Below are 26,429 nucleotides of genomic sequence, written 5' to 3' on the forward strand. Positions count from 1 at the left end.
ATGATGCAGAAATTCCACATAATTATAATTAACCATGCATTTTTTTCCATATCGCCAATAACACTTCCATTGCCAAAGTTCATCGCATAAGCAAGCAATTGTAAAAGCAAGCAATCGCGAAAGCAGGCGAGACTCGTGGTTCGAGAACCGCCTTGTATATACTTTAGGTCCAGACTTGAGGCCCAGAAGTTTCCATCATTTAGGGGTTCATTCATATATTTTCATGATTAAACGGTTGTTTATGCCCGAGGGGCCGCTTATGCCCGAGGGCATAAACAACCGCTTAGTCATGAAAATATATGAATGAACCCTGCTCATACATACCAGAACATTTTGTGATTCTTATTTCATCAAAATAATAACAAAAAAGTTACTAAAATGCACGATTTTCCTGCACTTTTCCTACCCGGCGATCTAACATCCGGGACACCGGGCATAAACGCTGTTTATGCCCTGCTCTCGACCAATCACGCGCGCTGTTACATAGCGTGTATGTATGAATCCAGGGTTAAGACCAACCTTAAGTTTATTTAGACCTGTGTATTATTGGTCTGACCTCCAAAAATTATTAGGCAACACAAGCAACTGTTTCAATGCATTTGAATGCAACTTTGGAAAAGACCATTTTTTCATTCAAGAAGACACTAAAATGTATTGTGTTTTTATCATTTTTTCGTATTGCATAACAATGCTTCCAGTTTCAGAGTTTTGGAAATAAATCTAATACTGGAACTTACTTTTTGCAACTATACTTTGATCAACTCGTAATCGACGGGCCTTATAACATCGCGGATTAATATCAATATATTTTATTTCTAATATATCTTGTGACAACTCGCCATAAGTATCACACATTATTATGTAAGTCATATCCTTTGGATATACTTTATTTAACACGTACAATATAGACCAGACAGGTCAACAATGTCACTCTTAACGTGGGTCTACTTTGCGGCGTAGTGGTAAAAGCCTAACAGTTCCCGCCGATTACGAGCTGATCAAACTATATTGCTACGTTGCGTCTGGAACCACCAGACTTCATCACTTGGGTTGGTCACACGATAGACGGCTAGGTATCGTCCCGATGGCCCGGTCCCATGCATGAGATTACTTAAAGCGGAGAGTATAGGAGCCAAAGACTGGAGGTGCGAGTGGTCAAACCAGCAAAGCCTGTGTTACGATACCTTATATTTCAGGAAGAACCACTTCAAATCCTTCGGAATCTCCACTTCCTTCAAACCAGTTAACAAGCTTCGCGGGAAACTTGTGAATGTAAAGGACAAGCAGCTGAAGGATAAAAGCTCAAACGCTCAAAAAGTTGTAATATATGTATCTTCCTTTAGCCCGCTTTTAAGGTGGTACTACACCCCTTGATAAATTTGCGACTATTTTTGCATTTTTCTCAAAAACTTATGAAACACTGGTAACAAAAGTTATGTATCTTATAGGGGCAAGGAATCCAGTTACTACACTGGAATTTCATCAGTGACTCAAGACAAGACAAGTCAAATTTTTGACTGTAACTCCACAACTGTTGTCTGTGCTGAAATAAAATTTTCAGTGCAGTAGTTGTAGTCCTTGCCCCTATAATCTTACTTGTCACCAATGCGCTATAATTTTTGAGAAAAATGCAAAAATAGGCACAAAATTGCCCAGGGGTGTAGTACCACCTTAAGCCACAATTGTTCTCATTTTAGCCCATTTTAGCATTAAAATTGAACACTTTCACTCACTTCACATGCGTTTAAAATCCCAGTAAATGAGTCAGTGGGACATTAAAAAAAAAATTCCCCATGACTCAATGGTCCTGATACGCCCCTGCTCTGTATCATGAGTTATGTTGGTGTTAATCAATTATTTCTTTCACCTCTTTACCTAGTATTAGCAGTATACAAGGACCATTACCCAGACTTTGTGCAATACCTATACTTATTTGCGCCAATCTCCCTTGGTCTCTTGAACCCGGCTGGGTTTCTGTCTCTGGAGATACAGACAGGCAGCGATGCTCCAGAGGCGCAGCAGAGTCGACTCAAAATGATATGGAGAGTCACAAAGGGGTTGGCTACCAATCCTATACTAATGATGGTAAGTACTTATTACCATTTCTATGCAGGCCAAGAAATTTAACTTCAATAGGAATGTTCACTTTCCACCCGGGGGGATCACTCATGTATAAAAGTTGTAAGCATCCGCGTGAATTGACTTTCAAAAATGACCCTAAGCTAGGATGTCGAAAATTTGTCAAACTAACCCTAAACAAGGATTGTACTGAAAAAAAAACACCTTAAGCAAGGAATTGTTTTGAAATTTACCCCTAAAACAATAGACATTATAAAAACACCTTATTAGGGAGGAATTGGTTAGAAATTTGCCCCCAAACAAGGATAGACATTGCGTGTGTCGGTACAGTGATATCGGTAAGCTTAAAATTGGCACTGTTGAAGTCGGTCCGAAAAAAAAAAAAAAATCTGGTTGGTAAAATTGCTCAGAAACCACTCTTTTGTGCCGAATAATTTGATAAATATGTCACCACTAATGTCCGTTAATTGGGTAATCTAAAATAATTACCCTAAGCGAGGATCATCCTTAAAAAAAACACCCCTTCTTTTACTAAAATGAGTGTTTTGAGACCCTAATCGCGGATCCGCGCGGATCCTCGTTTTGCTTTTCAAAACCACCCTAAATCCATGTTTTCTTTCACGCGGATGCTTACAATTAACTTTCATATATGAGTGGCCCCCTGGGGACTTTCCATGCATATTAGGCCTAAAAAAATAGTATTGCATTTGGAGCTCCAAAGTCATGGTTGGTCAGTCAGTTTTTTTTTTGCCACATTCAATAAAGAAATGCAAGTTCACCACAAAATACCATGATATGGCGGTAAACAATGATTTATGGGTAGTGCAGTATAAGTTACAAACAGGCAAAACATTTTCACAACATTATTTTGTGTACATGTATTTTATACCAATTATGAAAAATCAGCTGAAAATACAAAATCTGATCTCACATGAATAGTTCACATCCAATTGTAACCAATCTTAAGTCAAAGCTGCATCACAGGAGCTTCCATGTAATGGTTGTGTTCAAGGTCACATACTGAGGTCAAAGGTCATTTGAGGTCAACTTGTCAAATTGGCTGAAAATGAAAAAATTCACAAAAATGCAAAAATAATATTTTGCATAAATATTTATTATGTGTAGTGTGGGATCACTTCCCATTATCTTTTGACAACCTATCTGGGACCGCCGTCCCTATTTTTCAGATTTTAGGATCAGTTGAAAATTCAAATCTGCTTTTTATAGGCCTTAGTTACTACAATACTAAATGTACTGAAAGTGCAGAAATAATTATTGCATGTAGATTGTGATTAGGCCAAATTATAAAAAAAGGTTTGTCTCAAAGCTCTCCAATTCTGAAAAACTAATGCGAAATGCGTTTTTTTTTTTTTTTTAAATTTTTTTTTTTACCAAAGATTTTTTTCGAATGTGAAAAAACTTTAAAGTCCTATTCTTCTGTATGAAGTGTTGTATTGAACAATAAAGTGATGCTGCTATTGTTTTGAAGTGAAGCAATCTAATAGCAGGGGTCTGAAATTGTAAAAACGGCAATTCGATCATATTTTTTACACTTTTTCTGAAGAAAAAAAATAAAAAGAAGAAACAATTTTTTTTTTACTAATGCTGGTGAATAAACTAATGCGCGCGGGAGCTTTGAGACAAACCTTGTTTTAAATTTGGCCTGCACATCTCTGAATGACTATCCCTATAATTCCTTTCAGGTAGTAGCAGGCATAGCAGCAAATTTTATATTTCAACAAACACTACCAAAGACAGTGGACAGCATCTTAGAAGTACTAGCCTCATCCTTCAGTGCTACTGCCCTATTCTATCTAGGGATTAGTATGGTGGGCATGTTTGAAGCCAAATCTGGATTCTATTTTGTGGTACCAGCGCTTCTGATTGGAGCAAAGTTGTAAGTATGGGGTGTTTGACGATACATCTCAATTACATCTCTGTTACACATACAATTATCCAAATTTGGTTCAGTTAGAGGGGGGTAACCAGGATTTGAACCGGGGACCTCTCGTACAAAAATACGACGCTCTAACCAACTGCGCCACGGAGGCAGCTCCCAACACGTTGGAATTTTTAAAACTTTATACTATTGTCGTCGATCTGAAGTCTCCTCAGCAGTTATTGCGGTTCGCTCTTTTCATACAATATGAATGACGTGAAACCAAACTAGCTGTTGAGGAGACTGAATATTATGATTTCATTCATAATAATGCCTGTCCAGAAGTCCGAAGTGGTAGCCTCTAATTTAGACCCTCCCTCGGGTCCATGGAGAACGACTGGTAATGTAGATTACATAGCATTAAAATCAACCCAATACACGGACCCTCCCAGTCTGTAGGCAATTTGACTTCCAGCTCCCACAAAATGCTGGGAGTTCACTTTTACGGATTTGGAGTCACGCAATCTTTCTATTTACCACGTCTGTGTTCTCACTGCCTCACCGTTTGTGTAAGCAGTGGTGTAAGCGACTACAATTACCGACCAATCAATGCAGCTTGGCGGCGCGGCGATATTTGAAGAAGCTTCCCTTGATAAATAATGAGCAAACATTTGCAAACCGCACGCGCATATGTACGCATATGGACAATAGGACTAAGTCAAGTCGAGTGTTGATAGATTTTGACAGTGGTACAGTGTCTTTACTACTGATTTGAAACTTTAAGTTTAAAGAATGGAGTAACTTGTTGATATTTAATGTCGTAGGCCCGAGTTTTAGGTCTGTTTTTACTGCTGAGAATTTTGTGCTGATCCATCATGGAATATGGGATCAGTTCCCGAAGGATTTGGAGGTGGGATTGGAGACAGAACATTTGGAAAACAATATTAAAAACATTGAAAGAAAGTATGTCCAAAAATATTGGTTTGTGTTTGTTTGTTTTTAATTCATTTTTGGACGGTGAAATTATAGTGTGTCTTCGGTGAAGGACCCCCCAAGAAAAAGGGCTACTATAAATCTAAAAATCCTTTGTGAATAATACATTTATGCCCATAAATCAGAATATTCTTTTACTTCATTTGTATCAAAGTGAAGCTTGCTGTACTTTTGGCTTTTCATGAGGACGTAGAAGAAGGAAATTTGCAACCCCCCCCCCCCCAAAAAAAAAGGAGTCAAGATTCCTCGTTTTGTGGAGTTTCCTAAAATTCTATCTATGAATACAAATTTGTAAGAAATTATTAAATTTGGAGCTGGGGGAAAACATTTTTTGCCCAGTCGAAGGATGGGGCAAGCAATGTTTTTTCCAGCCGAGAAGGGGGGGGGAGCAAGCGATTTTTGTCACACATTCACGGGGCGTCTCCAGTGCCGCGGAGAGCCATTACGGGCCCGGCGGCCAGGCGGCATAGGTCACGCGACACGTGACGTTTTAAGAGGCTGGCGAAAATACAAGGCTGACAGCCCCATCCAAAATATACGGCTAGCCGTTATAACTTGAAAAACAACATATTTACAGTGGGGTACTTTGTCGCACTGCCCCAACGGTTTTCTACACTTTTGGGGCTAAAATGGGCAAATATGAGGTTAATTTGGTCAGAAACCCATTATCAGGCATCAACATCGGGGATGATTGTATGGACCACCCCTGGCAAAATATTGGGGGGGATAAATCCCCATCCCCCCCGGGATCTACGCCTATGGTGATAACTGTGTGTGTGTGTGGGGGGGGGGGCAACAGTGGCGTAAATTTCTTTGTGATATGAGGGAGGGAGGTTGGTGTAAAATCCTTGAACATAATATGTTGCAGCGGAGCAAAAGTAGCATGTTTAGCTGCCAATAAATCAAATATGAACATTGAAGGAGACAAATGGCGATTGGCGAAGCGCGCACAAATTTGCAATTCGAAAGTGGCATTTTGCTCCCAGTTAAGGGAAGGGGTATGAACGTTTGGGACATTAGAGCACATCAGACATATCGAATTGCATTCTGATTACGAAGAATGTTTATTCTGATATCAAATAATTTTGATGTTTTGAAATTCGCAATGTAATACACATTTTATGGCAAAACATTAAAAATTTATATTTTTGATATTTAACAGTAGGCCTACTCGAAGTAAACTTTATAAATCTCTTGATTTATACTTAACGTGTATGTAGGTGGGATGAAGATATTTCGTATTGAAGATATGGATTTTTTCCCCAAAACACCAAAAAAAATTGGGTCTTTTGGGGAAAAAATCCATATCTTCAATATGCAAGGTCAAAATTTTCAATTGAGCGTCGGCTTTTCCTCCCAGCTACATACACTTTAAGAATATATCATTAGATTTATAAAATTTACTTCGAGGACTGTTATATATCGAAAATTTGTCAAAAATGAAAATTATTTGATATCAGAAAGACATGCTTCAGATTCAAAATGAAATTCGATACGTCTGAGGTGCTCTCATGTTCCATAAAAAAAAATGTCGAAACGCTCAAAACGCCGGCTCATTCCAGATCCCTTAAGTTCACCGAAGTGCAAACAAATTGCCAATTTAAAGCCAATCTAAAGCTAAAATGATCCAAGTAGGCCTATGAACCGTTGAATTGGTCAAAATTTGCAATTCGAATTAGCGACTTTTGCTCCCAGGTTAGACTTATTGAAACAAACCCCATGCGAAGCGCGGAAAAATTGCAAATTTTAAGGTAAATGGGCACAAAGGGCACAATGCAGGCGAAGCGCGCGAAAATGTGCAATTTGTGTTCCCATGATTGATTAAGCTGCACTCCCCTGATTTCTCAAAGATTTCATTATATCGAGGATGATCAAACAGTAATATAAAATCAAGTGAAATATTTATTAGAGTGTGTGCTTCAAAGGCTATCTTGTATTTTTTAATGCACGTCTCTTTTTTTTCTTATTTTTTACGGGCCCGCTAATTTTGGTTGTTTGATGGGCCGTACGCTTAAGAGCAAATAAAACAGACCTTATAATGGACCCGTAGAGGCAAAGAAAAGATACCATAGGCCCGTAAAGGAAAGAAAAGAGACCTTAGTGAGTATGTAAGCAAAGAAAAGATACCTTAATGGACCCATAAAAAGAAAAAGGAGACCTCAGAGGGCCCGTAAAATGCAAAGAAGAGATATACCTTAGGCCTAATGGACAAGAAAAGAGACCTTTGTTGGCCCGTATATAGTAAAGCATTAAAAGGGCATTTCGTGATCCACAGCATCATCCCCCCACTTTTCTCAAAAAAAGTTGAGATTTTTATATCACCGGAAACCTCTAGCTAAATAATGTTGATGTACAAAAAAATTCTTGCAGATTAATTTGTTTAGTAAAGATATCGTGAAATTTGAATTTCGTTCTGGTATAGACGAATCGAAAGGGCGCCCTCTTACATCGCCGCCATTACGGGGGGCCATTACGGGGCCATTTGTGCAGCATAGCATAGGCAAACAACAACAATACTTTGGATATGCTTCTCTAAGTTCACTTCACTGTCACCATCATCAAATTGCCATGGCTGCTTAGGCAGATGATGTTCGAGACTGGCCAAAACTAGAATTTCAAGGTAATTTACTTGTCAAAAAAGTGAATTTATGCATCTTTTTTTCGCCGTAGCGTAGGCCTAAATATTGTAAACAAAAGCTTATTTCATCCGTATGAAAAGTGTTAAAAAGCATCGGTCGCTTAGCTCTGGTTTAAAGAACCGGATTGGCCTACATGTGTATTGAAAATAGTTTTAACTTTTAAGTAGTGTAAAATTTTCATCAGAAGTAGAGTTTTAAACTTAAAAAAATGCAAATGATGAATGCTTTTAATTAAGAAGCGACAAAAGAACAAGAAAATTATCGGTCTTTGACTGACGATTTTCTTCGCCATTTAATTGAAAGTCCGACGCTGTAGGCCTACTTCCCGATGAGGCCAATTGAAAATAAATCCCCTCACCGATTTTTGAAGATTTTCAAATATTTTTGTTATTTTTCTTCCTTGGTCTTTTTCTTGGTAAAATTGTTGCAATGAAAAGACATGTTTAGAAGTTCTTGCTTACCATTTATAAACATGTATTGCAAACACTCTCTTTAAGCTAGTGGTAGGCCTAGGGCTTTGGGGTAACAAAAAATATTAGGGGCCTCCCCGTTTTTATGATGTGTTGCCAAAGCCTCACTGATTTTTGAAAAAGTCCGGACGGCCCAAATCTTTGCAGTGTTCTTACACTTCATGAGCAAAAAAATTCATGACTTCCCATGACTTAAATTAAAGAATTCCATGACTTTCTCTGGTATATAATGCACCAACCATTTTCATACAATTGTACTATTTGTGTACTTCAAAACCCTAACCATGCTAAGTGGCACTCTACTTTCAAAATATGCTTTAATTCAACCACCTTCACATTGAAAAAATGACAATAGCAATTGGCATTTATTTTTTTCAAAACAATTTTCAAAGAAGCTCCATTTTCAAGTTACAACACTTTAAAATGTCCATGTTCCCATATTCAACTATGCACGAAGCATTTTTAAAACTTTTGCACTGGCTTTATTACATGACCTATGCATAAACTAACAATTCATTGATTCATGTGCACCACCCACCAGAAGCTTTAGGCCTAACATCGGGTTTTGTTAGGGCATGTTTCAACAACAACAAAAAAAAAGAACAAAAAAAGAAAAAACCTAATGCTAATGTTAATTAGAAAACTCTACTGGATATGTACATGTATACCAGTTGTCTTTGCATGGTTATCGGAAATTATCTTGTAGGCCTATAACTTTGCACCAATATAGAGCTTACTAAATACCTTCAGACGACAAAGCATGTGTAGCAGTTAGATAACCCGGGTTAGATAATTAATAAAAAGTATGTGCATGAACCATCTGAAAGTCTGATGAAGTAAATGTGACATCATCAGGGGAATAGTCACTTGTCGGCAATTTTCAATTAGATGTTTTTGCATCATTTTCTAGCTGTTTGTTTACAAATTAATGCTACATTTTGATGCAAACTCCATCAAAATCGGACGTCTGGTTACCGAGTTATGAGCAATTTATCAATGGCTAAAAACAATGATAGGCCTAAAACAAAAGAATTTGAACATTGTTTTTGCCAATATCTCAAAAACAATATTAGCGACATCCGACTCATTCCCCTTGATTATGTCACAAATTATTTCGGAAATCATCTTGTAGGTCTATACATTTAAAAAATAAAAAAACCAAAGTGCGTGCATGATCTGAAATTCGAAACGAAAACGATGTAGGAAATCATCTTAGGCCTATTATTTTGCACCAAAATAGCTAAATACCTTCGACGAACAAAGCATGTACATGTAGTAGTTAGATAGTTAATAAAAAATTAATGTGAATGTGCATGAACCATCTGAAAGTCGGACGTTAGGCCTAACTATATCGGAGATCATTCTATAGGTCTATTAAATAAAAAAAATAATAATGTGCATGCATGATACGAAAGTCGGAACGAAAACGATGTCGGAAATCATCTTGTAGGCCTATTATTTTGCACCAAAATAGCTAAATAGTTAACTAAATATATACCTTCAGAGGCGGAATAGTGGGCAAGTGGCATAATTTCTGTGCATAATTTACCCAGCAGGTGCTGGCCGGTAAATGCGTGATTTTACTTTCCGATTTAGAAAGTAGGCCTAACAATCGGAATGGATTTTAAAAACACGGAAAAGGGTATTAAATGAAAAAGCTAATTTATTTACCATTTTTGGTTTAAAATAATATTATTAATCAGAGAAACTTTTTTGGGGGAGCAAATTGTGAAAGTCCATGACTTTCCATGACTTTCAAGAGATTTTCTGAATTCCATGACTTTGCAGGCCTGGAAAATGAAAAAGCAAAATTCCATGACCCATACGAACCCTGCTTTGCTCTCACAAAACGTGTTACGTTTTTTATTGTAGGCCCAATGGCCCGAGTATATGCTTCGATCGTTTATTGATAAATCATGAATGAATCCCACCTCTAGATCCCTGACTTGAAGTTAAACCTTGTCTAAAATAACACTACCAACATGCCAATATCGGTTGTGAGAGCCGGCGAGTTATACTAGGGTCGGCTACCCGTGTCAATGCCGAGTAGGCCTACCAACCAAAAATAAATGACTAGTCAGGCCCAAGGCCTAGCATACCAGGCCTAAAGTTGAGCATCAATATAATTGTAGGTCTAAATGCTCAAAAATGTTCGACCACAGCTCCTCAAAATAAGGTAGACCTAATCATGAAAAAATTGTAGTATTAACCTGATTAAAATCGGGATTAAAATAGCTTAAAACAGATGAAAGGTGAACATACAGCGTGCACGTGAACTTGAATCAAGCGCGAACTTGGCCCCCGGCAATGGCAGACGCAACAGCGCCACCCACGGTTGAGGAGTAGAAACAGCTCCCGTCGGATTCGTGTATACCAGAACGAAATTACTGTAAAACCCTGTCTACAAGCATATAAAGTGCTTCTGTTGAAAGCTAAATTATTCCAGGCGCCATTATGGAGTTTGAGCAAATAAATTACAGATCCGAGCATATAAAAACAAGTATTATTGTAAGACCAATCTATTGTATTGGTATATATACGCCTGGTTCGTTAAAGTTAAGCTTTCATCAAAAACCCTATAATATGCTTGTAGACAAGGTTTTACGGTACAACACATTGATGGAGCACATAATCATGCATAACTCGCACACGCAAAATCGGAATCAACTGAAATTTTGGGAATAAGCTTTTTTCGTGGATATCTACTGAAAAATGTCTTTAAAAGAGGATGCTAGGATCACGAAATTCTCCTTAAATTACAAGGTATCTTTTCTTTACCATTTATACGGGCCCCTGCTGAGTCCCTTTTCTTTGCTTTTACTGCCCCATAGTATAGTATGTTTTCTTCACTTTTTACGGGTCCCTATAGGACCCGCCCCCGCCCCCCCCCCCCTTGTCTGCGGCACTGGACGTCTTTTAAACAAAATGCTGTAAGACTTAGGAAAACAGTACGGATATGTTTAAATATGCACATTTTCCCGCTCGCTGCACTAGCAATATAGGTAAGGTCCAAAATTTGACATAATTATGCACACGGGGGCAAGCGATTTGTGGCAGGCGGGGGGGCAAGAGACTGTTGGCACGCTATTTGGAAATCCCAAATTGTCTTAGTTTTTACAAGGAAAGTTGAATCCCAAAATTTTGGGACAATTTTGGCTAGATTAAAGGAAAAATTGGGCTATTTTCCGAAAAAAATTGTGAAAATTTTGAAAAAAGGGTCATTGATATACCCGTATATATACCCGTATGGTCATTGCCCCCCCGGGAGATTGTTCTAAAAAGGCCATAATATGGCTGCATTGAATCGCTTTTAGTACTTTGAGCATCCTGAAATTGGTTAAATTGGCTAAAATAAGATAGAAATAAATGCTGATCGACACAATAAATAAAATCATCATGAATAGGATTTATTTGTAAAGTGAACTTATTGTTGCCTTGCGCGATACCCTGTGTGCGTATACCTTGTCCCCAGACCGCGCGGGCCAGATGAGATCAATCCCGTTCAGTTGTTTACAAGTGTCCCAAGCTCGATCGCCAGCGCAGCGCATCACATCACGCGGCATAGCTTTGTGCTACCAAATTTGAATTGAAACTGGGGCGGGGCTATCATAATTGACACCAGAATCACGGGCTCAGTTGAACGATTATTTGGAAGTGAGATCTCTAACACTTCGGAACAGTCTCGGCGTGGGGAGCGGTCACTGAATTTTAGCGTTCAATGTAGGAGGTGTGATTAGTGTAGTGGCATCAATTTTGTAGAAAGAGGAATTAGTTTTGGGCGCTGGGAAGTGGTTTTGGTCGCTGTGTATTTGGAATCTGGGTGGGGTGGGGGGGTGAAGGACTATGGCATATTTTGATAGGCTATTATGTAATTATGTATCAGTCCATTATCCAGGCCGGACCGAACCGAGACTGTGGGACAGTCTACCTCTAATTGAGCATGTTTTGCGTGAATTCTCCAGAAATACATCGACCGTGAGTGTCAAATTTCAGGATAGTAATGAGAAAAATATTATCTATTGTGTAATACCAAAAACTCATCGACAATGAAAAAAATCGGGGGATGATGTTGTCGATCGGTTTACGGACCTTTATGGAGAGTAACACTGTAGCAATTTGTATGCCTCCATCGTGAGGCATCCTGTTTTTGCTATGTCCAAACTTCCGTACACCCGTGAATGGATAGGCAGATTTACTTCAGATCATATACTAATATCAAAGGTCAAAGGTCATTTGAGGTCAATTTTGTGCTTTTGTACCTCCGGATGCAGAGCTCACACCACCAAATCAGAGTCCCATAGAGATATGTGCTAAATTTGCCTTAAGGGATTTGAAATGAGCGTTTTAAGCGTTTCGACAGTATTTTATTTGGGATATGAGAGCACATACATCGGACATATCGAATTGCATTCTGAATACGAAGAATGTCTTTCTGATATCAAATAATTTTCATTTTTTGAAATTCACAATGTAATACAAATTTTATAACAAATTATTAAAATGTGTTATTTTTCACATTTTTGATATATAACAGTCCTCGAAGTAAATTTTATAAATCTAATGACATATTCTTAAAGTGTATGTATGGGAGGAAAAGCCGACAATCAATTGAAAATTTTGACCTTTCATATTGAAGATATGGATTTTTTCCCCAAAAGACCTAATTTTTTGGTGTTTTGGGAAAAAAATCCATATCTTCAATACTGAAAAGGTCAAAATTTTCAATTGATCATCGGCTTGTCATCCCACCTACATACACTTTAAGTATAAATCATCAGATTTATAAAGTTTACTTCAAGTACTGTTAAATATCAATTTTAATGATTTGCCATAAAATGTGTATTACATTGCTAATTTCAAAAATCTAAATTATTTGATATCAGAAGGACATTCTTCAGTATTCAGAATGCAATTCAATGTGTCTTATATGTGCTCTAATGTCCCACAATAAATGCTGTCCAAACGTTCATACCCCACCCCTCAAGGAGAGCAACATCAATTGGGGCACTTACTTCAGATTTTCAGGATAGGTGGGTCATGGTCATAAACTGTAATTAAAGTTCAAGGTCATATACTGAGGTCAATTTTGTGCTTTTGTACCTCTGGATGCTGCATCTTGTGAATGACCTGGCTGGATTGACTTCAGATTTTTAGGATAGGTGGGTCATGGTCAACAATTCTGGCTACTTTTTTTAGATGGTGTTCAAGGTCATGTGCTCAGGTCAAAGGTCATTTGAGGTCAACTTGTAAATGAAAATTTGGTCTTGTATGAACAGTTCACATCCTATTGCAACCATTATCATGTTTTGATGAATCCAAGTGTGTAAAACTATTGGAGCCAAAACATAATAATGATAAAATTGGATACTTTACGCCCAATATTTATTGGTCTCGCTAGTATAAGTTTTAAAATATTGGACTCGACTATGTCTCGTCCAATATTTTAAAACTCTTATCTCGACCAATATATATGGGCTCAATCGATCCAATTCTGTATCAAACTTGGGTCATTTAAGGCTTTATTTGTTCGCCTCGCATATAGTTTGAGTTTGATATTTAACTGAACATTGTAATATCTTTCCTAATTTAATTCGGCCCTGATGGAGGCATCTCATTCAACGTCTTGCGTCAAAAACCGCAATGTTTCTAGTTGAGCCTTAAAAATATGCCGTTTTTTTTTCTCAGGATATTGACTCCCCTAGTAATGCGTCAACTAGTGTTTACCATGGAACCTGGTGGTGCTGATACCAATCTGACAGAGGCTTACAGCACGCTAGGCTTCTTATATGGGACTATTGCTTCAGCTCCTTCAGTATTCTTATTTGCAACTTATTATCAGGAATCTATAACTATAGTAAGTATATAATGATAAGGACCCTGTATGTAGCTAGAGGCCGTCAGCGTGACGTCATATGCCGCCATCTTGTGGGTACATGCTGCAATGGTCGTTCGATCTCCATGCGTGAACAGCAAAATCACCGCATCGATAACAGCTGCATGGCAAGCTGGGCCCTGCGAGAAGTGTCCGATGCATGAACACGCAGATCATTTGTACCCACAAGATGGCAAAAGGCTGACGGCCTCTATTGGTAAGGTGCTAGACTCAGGTATATGAGTGCTTGATGGTACGAGTTGCCCCCCCCCCCCCAGTTCCTGTAAAGTGTGCATGCAGAGACTTATGGGTTTCTGACAGTAGCGTAACTAAGGGGGGGCAGAGCCAGACAAAAAATGAAAGGTGAAAGTGCCCCTCTGACAAAAATAGAGAAAATCAGAAGGCAAAGGGAAAAAAAAGGGGCAAAGAGCCTGTTTTCCACCCAAATTCACCACAATCATGGGCCAAAATTTGTGCGCGCTATACGCGCAATCGTTCATTGTCCCAATAAAGTCCTTTTCACCCTGATCATGGGCCAAAAAAGTGTTAAATGCAAATGTTATGTGAACTATGTGTGCACATTGTCCTAAGTAATAAAGCCTTTTTTGGAAGCTCAAGGACTTACATGCACAATATTCAAAAAACAATGTATAATACCCACCGATAATACCGGATCAAAATGTTGCAACCGGGATTTTTTTTTGTCTTTACCCCTTAATTTTTTATTTTGCCCCTACTGACCAAGAAAGCTGGCTACGCCTCTGGTTTCTGCCTATAAATCACTTTTTTATGTTTTGCTTTATTTTTTGTTTGCTGCAGATTGCCACATCGCTGGTTCTATGTACATTCGCATCGGCTCCACTCATGTTCATCACAGCAACATTGGTGATGCTACCCATAGCAACGCAAGATGATTATAGAGAGGTTTTGCAGGATATCACATTTGACATCAGTCTTGTTGGTTTGATATCATCTGTAAGTATGAATACATTATTTGTGCGGTTTAAGGTGGTACTACACCCCTTGATAAATTTGTGACTATTTTTGCATTTTCTCAAAAAATAATAACACACTGGTAACAAAAGTAGGCCTATTATAGGGGCAAGGAATTCAGTTACTACACTGGAATTTCAGTGACTCAAGACAAGCGGTACAATATTTATGTTAAGAAAAGAGGTACCGCTAGAATTTACCTCATTTCTTAACATATATAATGAACCACTTGTCTTGAATCACTGAAATTTCAGTGAAGTAATTGGATTCCTTGCCCCTATAATATACATAACTTTTGTTTTCAGTGTGTAATTATTTTTTGAGAAAAATGCAAAATTAGTCACAAAATGTATCAGGGGGTGTAGTACTACCTTAACTATGTAAGAATTAATAAATCAGAAACATTTTGTTGTGTCAGTGCAATAAGACCATAAGTGATTTAAGCATTTTTGTTTTCAATTTGTACAGGAGGGCACTTTTATAGTTTGTTTGTTTTTAGAATAGCTGTCTTATAACTATGTTGTGCTGCATAGTGCAGGATATCACGCCCAATGTTTAGGTGCACAGTGGACCCGGTAGACAACTTCAGAATGAATTAAAATTTGGCGTATGTTATAATTTTGATAAGTGGCACATTTTAAAACCAGATACAAGAAAATCGGGTGACATGAGGGGCGTTATGCACCCCAACGTGTAGTGCTTACTGATGTTTCATTTTTCTTGTGGTTTGATGCATTTATATTTGCTTGCATTTTCCAACAATTTTAGTGACAATTTTGTTTTTCATTAAACTATCTTACGCAATGAACCAATTTATAAATAACAATATTATATCAGTAAAACAATTACATTTTGCTATTTTATTTATATTTTTTTACAGTTGTGGATCATGTTGATCTTTATCCTTGGAAAACGAGCTCGTAGATTCCCCCACGAGTTCACCATACAATTGGCACTGGCACAGTTACTAACCGTACTTGGCATCATCATAAGTACTTCTATAACCAATCCGCCGTACTGGCAAGAGATTCTACAGTTTGTAGTGTTTCTCTCCGGTGTATTGGCGTCAAGAAGCTGGACGGCTATGGTGGCATTAGGGCTGTGTTTAGTGCGATGTAGGAGTACATGTTGTGTGATGAGATATAGATTCTGGTTCTATATGTACGGGTGGGGGTAAGTGTTACAAGTTGTATCTATAATTGCTGCCAGAGATAAACTCTGAATTTTGCATTATAGACAATCACCTGTAACTTAAAGTAGAAACAGGGGCTGTCTAGCTGATGGGTCACCAAACGTGCAGCACCCTTGGAGTGCAGAAACTTGCTATGCCCCTCAAGAATGACGTAAACTGCAACTTTCAGAGTTGATCTCAGCCAGCAACTATACATGTAGGTTATAGTTCTTTGGGTTGATAGGACGGACAAATTTTTGATTTGTAAGCAGTCAGTAATCAATATTAACCTCACACCCAACAAGGCCCAAAAGGAAGGTTATCAAAGATGACGAGATTTGAACACCATAATCAGATATTAATATTCAATTATTCATATTTTTCTTTTTGACTGAACTTCAATATGCAACTATATTATTATTGTTCTCAGTGGAGCCATTCTGATGGTAGGCCTTCTAATAGCAGCCACTCCTTCTGATCTTCATCCTCAAGATGTCATATATATGTATGGTGAAATACAGGTAGGAAAGAATATTGTGTTGTATGGCAGGAAAAACCTCTATGTGTTATTGGCCCCTGACATGTTAACGCAAAACCTCCTATGTACCGTCTTGGCAGTTTTGCATTAAACATGTTCAGGGGCCAATAACACGTAGCAGGTTTTTCCTGCATTCCTGGGCAAGCAGGGAAAACTTTCAATCCTGGAAAAAAATAGTTGGCACATTTGTACTAAACAATTGAAATGCATGCCCTATCAAAATTGGAAATTCAAGAGAAATAAACATGCATGCGATATATGTGAAGCACAGACTCCCCATGTATCTCACCCTTCCCCATTCCCCATCTTTCAATGTTGGAGGGTCTCACAGACCTGTTGTTGACAACATGGCTTGTCCAACATTGAATTGGAGGAGTGGGGGCAGAGATATACCAAAAGACAGACAAAGTGTGCCAACCTTTTTTTTCAGGATTGTAGCTCCTGTGCATTTTCATGATTACCTGTTTGTGACCCTCCAGCACAAATGGGTTGTATAATGGGCTATTCCATTTAAAATCCACACTACCCCTGTGGAAGATTTAGCTAAAGTCGACAGAGGGAGTATCAATTTTGAATAGAATAGACAATTGGGTAACTTCCATTTGAAATACTCACTCCAATTGCGGAAGATATAGGTAAAGCCATAATACAGGGGGAGTATGGGTTTCAAAATGAGCAACCCTGACCAATTACATTGGAAAAACATACTCCCCCTGTGGAAGATATTTCCAAAATCTTCCACAGGGGTAGTGTGGATTTCAACTAGAATAGCCCAATGTCAGCGTTTACACATTTTGAGATATTGGACAGACACAATTTCCTCAAAATAAGCTTTACAATAAATTAATGATACATAACATGACCATGTTGTTTGCTTGCAAGGTAGGCAATCAGTACATATGATTTATGTTTTACATAGCCATTTATTGCCAGATACTGGGATACTTGTATCACTTGACAAAATGAATTCAGATTTTATAAGAGAAAATTCGCAGATGCATTGCAACAAATTCTTGATTGGTTGGATCGCCAAACTATTACATAAATATGAAAAAAGTTTGAAATGGCGGCCAACGGTTCACACTTGCGCGACGCAGGAGTTGTCGGGTGGGGGCTCTAAGAATTGGGCAAATTTTTAGGCACAATTGAAGCCATTTTGGTGCAATATTTTAGACTTATTAGTGTGTATAATTTTGGTGGAAAAAGATTTGAAATATTTTGAATATGGATCATAAGATCATTTTTCACTAATATTATTTCCAAAAAAGGTTCCTACCATGCAGGAAATTATTTTTCCCACCCAGTAAATTCAACCTGCCCATTGCCCAAAAATGCCCACCCTGTAAATTAGTCCTAAATTATTTGCATAAAAAAATTGGTCACCATTACCACATACAAATTTGATTTTATTAAAGTTATGTAACAACTTTGAGCAGGAATAAAATAATATCAAAGAATAGGAAGCTAAAATTGGCTATTACATTGAAAACTCATACTCCCCCTGTGGACTGTGGAATATTTTGGCAATATCTTCTACAGGGGGAGTATGAATTTCAAATAGAATGAGCTATTATGCAGCTCCAGGGTGAGTCTCAAATGGAGGTGCCTAATGTGCTCATTCCATATGAACTTACACGCCCCCTGTGGCAGATATTTCCAAAATCTTCCACAGGGGGAGTGTGGATTTCAAATGGAATGAGCTATTATGCAGCTCCAGGGTGAGTCTCAAATGGAGGTGCCTAATGTGCTCATTCCATATGAACTTATACTCCCCCTGTGGCAGATATTTCCAAAATCTTCCACAGGGGGAGTTTGGATTATAAATGTAACAGCCCTATTATTCTCTGAGCATTTTCCACACACAACCTGAAGGTGGGAAAGTTCCCTTAGCGACCATAACAAAAGGCTCTCACCAGAGTTGTTCATCACAATATGAAGCAATATATTATTGATAAGGCTGAAAGTCAAGAGGTGTTACCTGTTCAGACTTCCTGTTCATGTTTTATTAATGTTCAAAGCAGAAATAATGTACAAACAAACTGGAAAATATGTTTGTGTAACCTAGAATAGGTGTGAATTGTGGTGACAATATTTGTTTGATACAATTTCGGTCATGACGGAGGGCGTATCATAATTTCCCCTGGCATTGTTTTGTTATCACTATTAGTTCTGCTCGGGCCAACTAATATGAAAACAGTTCATGCTTTAAACAATTAAACTTTATCAAAAGCATGAATTGTTTTCATGCATTTGGCCCAAGCGAAACTAATAATTACTAGTATAGAAAAGCCTTGGTTTATTAATAGTCGTACTTATCAAGGGATCTGGAATGAGCGTTTTAAGCGTTTCAACAGTATTTTTTGTGGGACATGAGAGCACATCAGACATATCGAATTGTATTCTGAATACGCAGAATGTCTTTCTGGTATCAAATAATTATCTTTTTTTTTAATTCACGATATAATACAAATTTTATGACAAATTATTAAAATTTGATATTTTCACATTTTGATATAACAGTTCGAGTTTACTTCGAGTACTGTTAAAAATCGAATGATATATTCTTACAGTGTATGTAGCTGGGAGGAAAAGCCGATGATCAATTGAAAATTTTGACATTTCATATTGAAGATATGGATTTTTTCCCCAAAAAGACCTTTTTTTTGGTGTTTTGGGAAAAAATCCATATCTTCAATCTGAAAAGGTCAAAATTTTCAATTGATCGTCGGCTTTTCATCCCACCTACATACACTTCAAGTATAAATCATCATATTTATAAAGTTTACTTCGAGTACTGTTAAATATCCAAAATATCAATTTTTAATGATTTGCCATAAAATGTGTATTACATTGCAAATTTCAAAAAATCAAAATTATTTGATATCAGAAGGCCATTCTTCGTATTCAGAATGCAATTCGATATGTATGATGTGCTCTAATGTCCCACAATAAATACTGTCCAAACGTTCATACCCCACCCCTTAACTAATAAATTGCTACACAAGTGCTTGTCATAAAATGTGCTGAATGCTAGTGGTTATAATCATAACTTTTAAATAGCCCAAAATATATATATATATATCATTGTCTTAGATGTCATTAGGAATAATTGGGGGAAAACTTCAAAAAGTTAAAAATTTGTGGGTAACATAACCCCGGTGTCGTCACTTAACATTCAAAGGCGTAACGCATGATCGTTCCCTAAGTCAAAAATACCCCCCTATTTTGCGCGGTTTCAAGAACATTTTCGTCATTTTTTACCCCTATTTTACACGAAAACGGGTACAAATTAGCCTTAAAAAATACCCCTATTTTTTTGCATTTCAAGTACACTTTTACAAAAGTACCCGTTTTTTTAACATTTCAAGAACACACACAAAAACACTTGTTCTGATTCATTGTCTTTTCTGAGGAGAACTCTGTTGTCCTTTTAATATATAAATGAGGAAAATAGCAGAAAAATATATACAAATACATCCAATAGGATGCATCATGTGTGTTTTATGATCAGTTATCAACAATGTAATCTTTCCTCCGCTTTTTTTTTTTTTTTTTTTTTTTGCAAAATAAAGCTTGAATGTGACCAATACATAAACTGACTGACAAAAATTACGAACTCTGGCAATTGCCACGAATTCCCTCACTCAAACCACTATATCAGCCCCATCTTTAGATATTTTCAAGAAAAACCTCTAGCTTGCCGGTCACCAAATAGTTCAGAAGGTTCAGAAGGAACAATTCCTTTATGATCAGGTGCCATTTGAAGAGTTTGTGGCCCGGTTTTGTGGGTACCAGTTTGTCAAGGCTCCGGAGGCCGGGCGTCATTAATAAAGCCGATGAAAAAAGTCCCATGGAATCAGCGGCCAAACTGGGTAAGTCCCCAGTGACATAATCAGTGTAAACAAACCATGAAACAAATAAAACCGAGTCGAGCGTGTTGCTGAATATTTAGGCCGGGATATTAGGAAGGCAAAAAAGTTTCACCACAGTGAAATCCGGGAGTAAATTGCGCGAGAAATGGTAAGATTTCTTGGGATTTCAACATTATCATGATTCACAAAAATATACCCTATTTTTTAATTTCGAGTACACCGTCGTCAAAAACAGCCCTATTTTTTAAACATACATAGTTTAAAAATAACCCCTTTTTTCGCGAAATTGGGAACGATCATGCGTACACATAGTCAATGTCAAGTGACGACACCAGGAACATAACAAAATTTACATTTTTATTAGTATAGTGGATATTTGAAAAAACAACACTTTAAAGTTCTGTTATATGGGGTCAAAGTTCACTTTGAAAGGTCTATAAGAAGATCTACATTTTGGAATACTGTAAAAGTAGAAATTTTCGGGAGGTTTTTATTTTCGCGAATTTCGCAAGTGGACATAAAATCGTGAAAGTAAAAACTCGCGAAAATAACCTTTTGCATTAGGTTTCTATTGTATCAATATCAAAACCGCGAAATTTGATTCTCGCGCAATTGACAAAATCTTCAAAATAGCGAAAATATCTTCTCGCGAAAATATTGACTTTTATCTAGCTATGGCCTGGATGCCATGAAATACAGCTACTCACCTAGTTTATTATTTTTCCTAAATTTGAGCAAGAAAAAAGAAAATTGCCAACCCAGGAAATTAGTCTTAATTACCTCCCTCATTTGTCCCTGTGCGTGGCTTTTGAAAACCAAAGCAAAATCTGCCACTTTTTTTCATCCATATGGAGGGGTGACTAAGGGGGGAGTTTAAAAATGAAGTCCCAGTTGAAGCCATCGTTTTAATAATACTCACAAATATTTTTGAAATCTTGCTGCAAAACATTCTAACATAATCATTTAAGTGTTGACAAAATATTTTGCAAAATTGTTTGCCAAAAATGTTTTACAATAACATTTTAAAAGATGTTGTGGTAGTGTTATTGATACAAAAGGTTTTAAAAATGACATTTAAATGTTATTAAAAGGTTTTGACTAAAACCAAAACATTTTTATAATACATCTAAAAAAAACTGTTTGCTTTAATATCCTCCGCCAGCCCTTAAATTTTTTTTTTGTTAGTTTTTAGTTTATAATTTAATTGTTTTTATTACCGGTACTTTTTCTGTGTCTAAATTTCATTTCAAAGCTAAATTTGGCCAACAACATAACCATCCATTCATGCATCAATGTTTCCAATAAACTTGGCGTCTTATGCCTGTAAGTATGCAGTCAGTCTAATTAATTTCTATGATGTATCTTGCGTATTGAAGGTCTGAAGTGAAGTATTGCTGTATCTTTCCACATGACCAATGTTCATTGCCTACAGGCCTATACAGCAGTGAGTCATTAAAAAACAACAACATTTTCCGACATACCGACCCACACCAAAAATCCCACTGGAGGCAAGCAAACATTTTTTACCGTATTGGTCCGAGTATAGTCCCACCCGTTTTTTAGGTGAAATTTTTTCACAATTGGGGGTGGGATTATACTCAATTTCAAAAAAAAAAAAAAAAATTTTTTTAGTTTTGGAGTGTCCCTGGAACTAGACCTAAATGCTAGGATCATTCATGGTTGACCTAAAGAAAAAAAATTTGCACAATGTTTTGTGTTTTTAATATGAAAATTGATAATTTGTTTTCATGTCATACTCTATTAATGTTTTGTGTTTATTTTCTGTTTTTCAGTTGGCTGTATCTGCAGCGAGTCTCTTTATTAATAGCATAATTACAAGCATCTGTCTCGTGGTATTATATAAATATGACCGCTATAAAAGAGGTGGTTACCATGGTATTCCGGGAGCGGATGTGTCATCTGAATCAGAGGAATCAGAGAAGCTTATACAAAGAGGAAGAGTAGATGCAGAAGGAGATGAAGAAGAAGATAGCAGAGAAGGTATAATCAGCGTCCCATTGGCTATGCCAGTTTAAATCCATACACCCCCAATGGAAGTCATGACCTTAATGGCCCACACAAGGGGTGTAGATTTCAAATGGAGCCACCCCCATTCAGGTAACCACATTTGAAATTCACACTCCCCTTGTGGAAGATTAAGGTTATGTCTTCCATAGGGGGAAGACATTTCAACTGGAATAGCCTAATCGTATGGTTCTCAACCCTCTGTATAACTGTGCATCAGTTGTATGGAGGGTGTTGTGAAAATGAAAGACTTTTGTCTGTGGAACAGAAGAATATTCTGAGGGCCCTAGCCCAGTGGAGTAGTCAAGGTCCATAGATTTTGAACAAAGCCCTAAAAATATCCAAACTGGTCTAAAGTTTCCAAAAGTTTAAACTGTCTTTTGACATCAGCACAATAAATTCAACTAACCTTGAATTTTCGATGTGTGACACACATCTTCATCAGAACAAGTTCCATATGCATATTGATGAATTTGTGAGTATTGTCACACGTGAGCTTTCCGCAGCTTGCAGTGGCTAAGCCTTTTTCAAACTGATGTTAACGATCTCGATGAGTATCACATGACGAGTTGTTGTCAACAACATGACAGGATGTTGCGGTAGACTGGTGCCAGGTCGTGTCATCCCTTGTCCTTGTTTATATTGCTGGGGTGTCTGTGGATGTTGATAGTCTCCCTCACTCCTCTCCTCACATCAAACACCCATAATGTGTAACCAAAGTTTTGGAGACTGTCTTGAATGTGATCAGTTCTTGCTGTTTGTCTTAATCTTGTGTGATGATAGCGTTGGCCCTGTGTGGGGGTGTTCTCACAATGCCTAACTTATGCTGGAGGGTGTGATGGGATCCAAAGTTTAAATATTGAGCCGTGTGGGTAGGTTTCCTTTACACCACACATGACAATGAACCATTCAGGTGTCTAGAGATCTCAGTGTCCACAGCATAGGTAAGGAATTGTTCTCTTCTCTTTCGATGATGATGATGAAATCCAATGATGTTGTGTTGGATTTAACCTTTTGCTGACCATTGGCGACTTTTGGTCAAATGAGGGTGTTGTACAAGGATGGCAACTCCAGTCAATGTCGTGGTGAGATTCAGTCTTATGTTTAGAGACTAAACGATAGGAATTTTTATTTTGACTATCCTCTACCGTGTGATAGACGACAGGTAGGTCCAATATTTTGAGTAGTGGATGCCGGCGCAACGATAAAAATATTGAACCTGCCTGTCGTCTATCATAGGTAGAGGATAGTCAAAATAAAAATTCCTATCGTTTATTCTCATTCTTTTTGAGGCAAAAATTAAGTTACCGTCAAAAAAACTCCCCTTTTTCTAAAATGAACGAAACTTGTTTACAACTTCACATCTTTTGTTGCGCGTACTGCTACATGTAGCGTGTGCGAGTTACGCGTTATCAACACTCATGATGACGCGGGGTCGTCTACAGCCTGATAGACGACACCCAAAATCATGCGATTGTCCAATCAGATTATGTGTCTACGTAATAGACCACTCCCACTGACTAAGAATCTGCAATAGCGGAGAGTTTTCGACTGGGACGGTTGAATTGTGATCCTTAAGTCTAAGTTTAGACTTTCTTGTAGCCTTATTCACAGGTTGTCTTGGTTTTGTATATAGATGAATTGGGATGCAAAGTATGTTTATGTGTCCTTACATGCAGGGCTGTCAACTTTTTGGAATTGCTTGGCGTGAGACAGAGCCGTACCGGGATTTATCGAGTACAATTGACCCATGATTATTTGAGCCATGGCGCTCGAGAATCTGAAAAGGGGGGGGGACAACAAATTATTTTGACGATGCGTGAGATTTTAACCATTTTACGTGAGATTTACTACCTAGGAGTGAGATTATACTACCTAGGCGTGAGACCGTGAGAAAGTGACCCAATGCGTGAGACTCACAGCCAATGCGTGAGAGTTGACAGCCCTGTTACATGTAGGCCAATACTTGAAGTATTTGGACCTAATTCCTCATGGTCATCAACACTTGCATCTGGCTCTCTGGGATCATTTGGCAAGTCAGACATCATGCCAGATGTGTCATCTTCAAACTCATTTGGAATTGGTTTGGTATCAGATGTTACTAACATTTCCACCACAAATGCCTCCAACTCGTCTGGTGGTGAAGACTCCTTTCTTGGGAGATCCACCACCGCACAGTGTCATCGCCCCGATATCTTCATGGCAGAAATCGCCATGGTAGGTTGAATCCACAGCCATGCATTGCCATTTTGTTCCGACCTTTGAGACGCATAATGAGCCGAGGGAAATCCGACTAAGGCTACTGACAATAGCCTGGTAATTGACCTCTCTGTGTGTGAGTGAGCATGTATACGCCATTGATGAGGTCAATGGTCATATGCTTTAGACTGCTTGCACAGTGAGTGCAGCTAGCCTACGCTGCACTATAGTTCGGCACATATAAAATCAGAATATTTTTGTCAGTTTTTGAATTCAAGACGCAATGGTTCTTTCTCAAGACGCAAGCTAACAACTATCATAACCGTTGAACATGTATATTCAAGTGCAAGGAACAAAATCTGGCTTCTTTAGACTAAATCAATTACGGGAGATATTCATCATTTTCTACTCCGGTATCCAAAGATTTATCGTCTGAATATCAAATCGTGCATAGCACATTCACGTGTATCGATCCCGGGTATTCATTTTAGTATCTCTGCTGTACCAAGTAATTATTAGCCAGGCGATGTCGGTGTGCACCGTGACCTTCGAATACTTCTTTAATTGGGCCAACTTGTCCATCTTCTTTCTACCTTTAATCTTCATTTTTTCCAAAGCTCCTTTAGTTGTGCAATTTGGTTTTGATGGTGGCATTAAATGTCACAAGCACCAGTCACCCCAGCTGAGCTTTGGTATCTGATGCCTTGCTTTAAAACATATGTAGCATCGGTTGCCAAACCTGTACCAATTCTATTCTGTCTTGCACAGTGGTTGCCTGAGCTCAGCTTCTTGGAAGCATGATGATGGCGATAATACTTGAAATACTTGGACATCTTTCCTCATGTTCATCGATACTTGCAAAAAATGTAGCATTGCTTGCAAGATCTGAACCAATTCTATTTTGTCGTGCACAATGCAGTGGTTTGACTTCTTGGAGGCATATTGTTGGTGAGAAGTATAATTCTTCTTCTTCCTTATAAGTGCCTTCCTCATATGTATGAGTATTATCGCACTGCGTACAGACAAGCTGTACTTATTTTTTACTCTGGAACCTAGAGTAGATTCAGAGTGTATTTTGAAGTACAGTCAACAGTACGGGATGATCCCCTGCTCTTTTTGAATAGCCTGTGATGTTCTTTAACATGCACACTACATTAATGTGAGAAAATATGCATGTACACAGGACCGACAAGTTTTTTTGAGACAAATGCAAAAATAGTCACAAATTTATTTTACAATATATGTGACCATTACAGCACGAATGAGCCGTAATTGTCCTCGATTGTATTCTGAGTTACAGTGTAAAATGGGCATGAAGGTCATATTCATAGGTATTTCAATTTGGTGCTACGTGTATCTCATTAAATGAGGTACACGTAGCACCAAATTGAGGTACCTATGAATACGACCTTCATGCCCATTTTACACTGTAACTCAGAATACAATTGAGGACATTTACGGCTCATTCGTGGTGTACGGTCACATATGTTGGTGTGCCTATACACCACATTTCGCCATAATGCATTCTAGAAACGCTTGCTGTTAGAATAAGAAAAATTTTAATGCTAATTTATTGCACATTCTAGGGAAGCGTGGTTACCTTTTTAAAATAACCGAGTGAGAGGGTTTTCAAGAAAATATTTTTCCTGTCAAAACTGAAGCATCCTCTGTATAAAAGAAAATATGAATATTAACTGCA

At 37.9% G+C, this 26,429-nt stretch overlaps 1 protein-coding gene across 1 annotated transcript in view; it reads left to right on the forward strand.

Moving 5' to 3' along the window:
- LOC140162692 (lysosomal cholesterol signaling protein-like) overlaps positions 1-26,429 on the forward strand; it is a 74,299-nt gene that overhangs the window by 34,517 nt on the left and 13,353 nt on the right. The window contains 7 exon segments of the mRNA XM_072185966.1: positions 1,880-2,085; positions 3,783-3,976; positions 13,746-13,914; positions 14,752-14,907; positions 15,806-16,098; positions 16,527-16,617; positions 22,300-22,507. Of these exon segments, the coding sequence (XP_072042067.1) occupies positions 1,880-2,085; positions 3,783-3,976; positions 13,746-13,914; positions 14,752-14,907; positions 15,806-16,098; positions 16,527-16,617; positions 22,300-22,507 (1,317 nt within the window).

Source organism: Amphiura filiformis, chromosome 10, assembly GCF_039555335.1.
Source record: "Amphiura filiformis chromosome 10, Afil_fr2py, whole genome shotgun sequence".
NCBI lineage: Eukaryota > Metazoa > Echinodermata > Ophiuroidea > Amphilepidida > Amphiuridae > Amphiura > Amphiura filiformis.